At 41.0% G+C, this 6,000-nt stretch overlaps 1 protein-coding gene across 6 annotated transcripts in view; it reads left to right on the forward strand.

Moving 5' to 3' along the window:
• The window catches only part of pnpla4 (patatin-like phospholipase domain containing 4), a 28,277-nt gene extending 22,908 nt beyond the window's left edge, over positions 1-5,369 (forward strand). For all 6 annotated transcript variants that reach the window (XM_061904755.1, XM_061904754.1, XM_061904756.1 and 3 more), the window contains one exon: positions 4,926-5,369. In XM_061904755.1, the coding sequence (XP_061760739.1) occupies positions 4,926-4,953 (28 nt within the window). In that variant the 3' untranslated portion in view covers positions 4,954-5,369. The remainder of the gene's footprint in view (positions 1-4,925) is intronic.
• The last annotated feature ends 631 nt before the right edge of the window (positions 5,370-6,000 follow it).

Genomic DNA, 6,000 nt, shown 5'->3' on the forward strand with positions numbered 1-6,000 from the left:
CCCCCCAGCACACTACCATGTAGAACAGAACACTGGCAACCACAGACTGGTAGTACATCCACAGGAGTTTTCTACAAATGTTGAAGGAGTGCAGTCTCCTGAGGAAGTACAGCCTGCTCTGTCCTTTCTTGTACTGGTGGTCCGTGTTAAAAGTCCAGTCCAGCTTATTGTCCACCCAAACCATATATATAGATATAAAACAACTTGTCTTTAACAATCTTACTAATATGCGCCACATTCTGTGAACCCACACCAAACACATTTCTGGAAAACATTGGCTCTGTAACACATTATAAACGCAACATAAGAATTACCCAGAATTCCAATGCATCCATAACTCCTGGCTATATTATACACCCCGCCGGTTGAGGTGGGCGGGGTTGGGGGCGCGTGTATAGCCAAGAGTCATAGATGCATTGGAATTCTGGGTAATTATTATGTTGCGTTTATAATGTGTTACAGTGCCAATGTTCTACAGATATGTGTTCAGTGTGGCGCATATTAGTAAGAGTGTTAAAGTTGTTTATATCACAACCATCAGTGCAAAAGGTATGGTTGTTGACCAAGTATGCATTGCAATCTCGTATGAGAAGTAGCGATATGTATGCGTCCGGCCGGCACGCAGATAGCATGTCGTAGAGCAGTGGTCCCAAATCACCTGGCCGCGGCCGCAGAAGAATTTTTAATTTATAATTTTTGTTTTATATCACACTCAATTTTTTACTGCATGCCATTGGTAAGCGCAGGGGTGAGAAGAGATTTTAAATTAATTAGCTCCCCGGCGGCTATTCAAGGAAATACGGTATTATCTAATTGTCATAAAAATAATAATACAAAAGATATTTGGTCTTTGTACAAGTTCCACGTTTTGGGAGTCCCACCAAAATAATAATGTAACAGTAGAGTTATAAATGGTACAACCCCTGTTTCCGTATGAGTTGGGAAATTGTGTTAGATGTAAATATAAACGGATTACAATGATTTGCAAATCATTTTCAACCCATATTCAGTTGAATATGCTACGAAGACAACATATATGATGTTCAAACTGATTAAAACATTTTTTTTTGCAAATAATCATTAACTTTCGAATTTGATGCCAGCAACATGTGACAAAGTAGTTCGGAAAGGTGGCACTAAATACTGATAAAGTTGAGGAATGTTCATCAAACACTTATTTGGAACATCCCACAGGTGTGCAGGCTAATTGGGAACAGGTGGGTGCCATGATCGGGTAGGAAAACAGCTTCCCGTCCCCATCCTTTCACAAGAAAGGATGGGGCGAGGTACACCCCTTTGTCCACAACTGCGTGAGCAAAAAGTCAAACGGTTTAAGAACAACGTTTCTCAAAGTGCAATTGCAAGAAATTTAGGGATTTCAACATCTACGGTCCATAATATCATCAAAAGGTTCAGAGAATCTGGAGAAATCACTCCACGTAAGCGACAAGGCCGGAAACCAACATTGAATGACCGTGACCTTCGATCCCTCAGACGGCACTGTATCAAAAACCAACATCAATCTCTAAAGGATATCACCACATGGGCTCAGGAACACTTCAGAAAACCACTGTCACTAAATACAGTTTCTTGCTACATCTGTAAGTGCAAGTTAAAGCTCTACTATGCAAAGCAAAAGCCATTTATCAAGACATCCAGAGACGCCGCTGGCTTCTCTGGGCCGAGATCATCTAAGACGGACTGATGCAAAGTGGAAAAGTGTTCTGTGGTCTGACGAGTCCACATTTCCAATTTTTGGGGGGAATATTCGGATCCGGACCAAAGGGAAAGCGAACCATCCAGACTGTTATCGACGCAAAGTTCAAAAGCCAGCATCTGTGATGGTATGGGGGTGCATTAGTGCCCAAGGCATGGGTAACTTACACATCTGTGAAGGCACCATTAATGCCGAAAGTGACATACTGTACAGGTTTTGGAATAACATACTGTATGCTGCCATCCAAGCGCCGTCTTTTTCATGGACGCCCCTGCTTATTTCAGCAAGACAATGCCAAGCCACATTTAGCACGTTACAACAGCGTGGCTTCGTAAAAAAAGAGTTTGGGTACTTTCCTGGTCCGCCTGCAGTCCAGACCTGTCTCCCATCGAAAATTTGTGGTGCATTATGAAGTGTAAAATACGACAGCGGAGACCCCGGACTGTTGAACGACTGAAGCTCTACATAAAACAAGAATGGGAAAGGATTCCACTTTCAAAGCTTCAACAATTAGTTTCCTCAGTTCCAAAACGTTTGAGTGTTGTTAAAAGAAAAGGTGATGCAACACATTGGTGAACATGCCCTTTCCCAACTTCTTTGGCACGTGTTGCAGCCATGAAATTCTATTGTTAATTATTATTTGCAAAAAAAAAAATAAAGTTTATGAGTTTGAACATCAAATATCTTGTCTTTGTAGCATATACAACTGAATATGGGTTGAAAAGGATTTGCAAATCATTGTATTCCGTTTATATTTACATCTAACACAATTTCCCAACTTGTATGGAAACAGGGTTTGTAAATGGATTATACTTGTATAGCGCTTTTCCACCTTCAAAGTACTCAAAGCGCTTTGACAATATTTCCACATTCACCCATTCACACACACATTCACACACTGATGGCGGTAGCTGCCATGCAAGGCCCTCACCACGACCCATCAGGACCAAGGTTGAAGTGTTTTGCTCAAGGACACCACAGACATGACGGAGTTGATAGAAAGTGGGGATCGAACCAGGAACCCTCAGGTTGCTGGCACGGCCACTCACCCAACTCCCCCACGAGACACATGACAAATGTTTTTCTACCTACAGTGCATTCAGAATGTATTCATAGCGCTTCTCCACTTTTTCCCAATGCTATGTTGCTGCCTTATTCTAAAATGGAATTAATTCAGTTTTGACCTCAAATTTCTACAGACAATACCCCATTATGACGATTTGAATGTTTTTTTTAATTGCAAATTTATTAAATGTAAATTAGCTTTGAAAACCTTTGCTCAGTACGTTGTTGATGCACATTTGGTAACAGTTACAGCTTCAAGTATTCTTGAATACGATCTACAGAGTGAAACTCCAAATGGCTGTGCAGTAGGCGGACTTATATGTACATTTTACAAGTTACAAACCCCGTTTCCATATGAGTTGGGAAATTGTGTTAGATGTAAATATAAACAGAATACAATGATTTGCAAATCATTTTCAACCCATATTCAGTTAAATATGCTACAAAGACAACTGATGAACTTTTTTTTTTTTTTGCAAATAATCATTAATTTTAGAATTTGATGCCAGCAACACGTGACAAAGAAGTTGGGAAAGGTTGAGGAATGCTCATCAAACACTTATTTGGAACATCCCATAGGTGTGCAGGCTAATTGGGAACAGGTGGGTGCCATGATTGGGTATAAAAGCAGCTTCCATGAAATGCTAAGTAATTCACAAACAAGGATGGGGTGAGGGTCAACACTTTGTAGGCAAATTGTCGAACAGTTTTAAAACAACATTTCTCAACAAGCTATTGCAAGGAATTTAGGGATTTTACCATCTGCGGTCCGTAAAATCATCAAAAGGTTCAGAGAATCTGGAGAAATCAATGCACGTAAGCCATGATACTATGGACTTTTGAGCCCTGAGGCGGTACTGCATCAAAAACCGACAGTGTGTAAAGGATATCACCACATGGGCTCAGGAACACTTCATAAAACCACTGTCAATAACTATAGTTTGTCGCTACATCTGTAAGTGCAAGTTAAAACTCTACTATGCAAAGCGAAAGCCATTCATCAACAACACCAAGGAAAGCTGCCGGCTTGGCTGGGCCCGAGCTCATCTAAGATGGACTGATGCAAAGTGGAAAAGTGTTCTGTGGTCTGACGAGTCCACATTTCAAATTATATTTGGAAACATGTTGACGTGGTGTCCTCCGGAACAAAGAGGAAAATAACCATCCGGATTGTTATAGGCGCAAAGTTCAAAAGCCAGCATCTGTGATGGTATGGGCGTGTATTAGTGCCCAAGGCATGGGTAACTTACACATCTGTGAAGGCACCATTAATGCTGAATGGTCCATACAGGTTTTGAAGCAACTATGTTGTCATCCAAGCAACGTTATCATGGACGCCCCTGCTTATTTCAGCAAAACAATGCCAAGCCACGTGTTACAACAGCGTGGGTTCGGAGTAAAAGCGTGCGGGTACTTTCCTGGCCCGTCTGCAGTCCAGACATGTCTCCCATCGAAAATGTGTGGCGCATTATGAAGCGTAAAATACGACAACAAGACCCCGGACTGTTGAACAACTTAAGCTATACATCAAGCAAGAATGGTAAAGAATTCCACTTTCAAAGCTTCAACAAATAGTTTCCTCAGTTCCCAAACGTTTATTGAGTGTTGTTAAAAGAAAAGGTGATGTAACACAGTGGTGAACATGCCCTTTCCCAACTACTTTGGCACATGTTGCAGCCATGAAATTCTAAGTTATTATTTGAAAAAAAAAAAGAGTTTGAGTTTGAACATCAAATATCTTGTCTTTGTAGTGCATTTAATTGGATATAGGTTGAAAAGGATTTGCAAATCACTGTATTCTGTTTATATTTAAATCTAACACAATTTCCCAACTCATATAGAAACGGGGTTTGTAGAATGCATTAAAAAGAATCCATCCGTCATGTTTTTCATAATGATTCTGAATGATAGGCGAGATAAGAAAAAAAAAAAAGTGCAGTTCCCCTTTAATTTGTAAGTGAAACAGGTACAATAATTTCATATTTTTCCGCTGCCGATTACAACATAAAATCTGACAAAAGAACAATTAAAATGGTGCTAAAATACACAACAATTTATAATATTCAATGTGTATTAGTTTGGATGAAGTTTGCTCTGTGGACAATAATACTAAAATTGGCCTTTTCTGTCTGGTTTCCCCCAGTTTTCTGTGGAAAACATCAAACGCCTGAACCAGGCTTTGTTCCCGCCACCAACCTGCCGCATGCAGTCCCTCTGTCAGGAAGGTTTTGATGATGCCATGAGGTTCCTCAAACGGGAGGGTTGGATAAGCTTGAGGATTCAATGAAACATGGTTTCACATTCAATAACTGTGGAGGTTCTAGACCAGGGATTGGAAACTGGCAGCTCCTTGATCTGGCTCACTTCAAAATATTCTTTCAAACTCTGGGGTGAGCAAAAAAAATGCATTTTTGAAAAGAGTTCTTTAAATTCTGACCCTTTTAGCACATGATTGTGTCCTGACTGGGGGGCAGGAGGAGTGCGTGAGCGCAAGAAAAAAGAAGCAAAATCTTGGAAGCACATGGTCTAATTTTACATGGACAGAATCCTTTGTCTGTAAAATAAATAAAACATGCTTAAAAGGTAAGACAGCGCTCTGTGATATTTTCCTGCTCAAGATTATTTTTCTGTACCTAATGGGCAATATTTCTCCCTATGTCATGATCTTTTTGCACTGCTCTCCACATCTAAACATTGGGACTATTTAACTGGCCCCAACAAAATTGACAAGATCTTGGGTTTGGGGGAACCTGCTGTCGTGACGAAGCGGTTGTTGCTGGACACACGACGGACTCTTGGGAGAAGAAGGAGTGCCGCGTGCCTGGTGACCCTTTTCTGTCGAGGACGGGAAGATATCCACCTATTCGGAATTATGACAACAGGTCATCTGCTGATTGGAGTAAGCGTTGCTCTGGTTTGTCGACAAATTGGAAGTTGCTGGCAGTCTTCAAAGTACCCCAAAGCTGCCACAAATGATTGGAGGATGAGGGAAGAACTGTGGATTACATCGGACTGTCGACCCAGCAGTTTTGAGGACCAGTCATAGACAATTTAGAGTGAAAAGCAAATTTTATTTTCACCCGCATGAAAAAAATCATTATAACCTGGATTGTTTCCCTGGCTTCAAGACTCTCCCGAAGGACAGTGCAGCGAAGACACGACAAACTTTTTTTTTTTCCCCCAAAATGGCGCTGCTGTAGTGGCTGCTGTTGGCGGGA

The sequence above is a fragment of the Nerophis ophidion genome, linkage group LG06 (assembly GCF_033978795.1).
Source record: "Nerophis ophidion isolate RoL-2023_Sa linkage group LG06, RoL_Noph_v1.0, whole genome shotgun sequence".
NCBI lineage: Eukaryota > Metazoa > Chordata > Actinopteri > Syngnathiformes > Syngnathidae > Nerophis > Nerophis ophidion.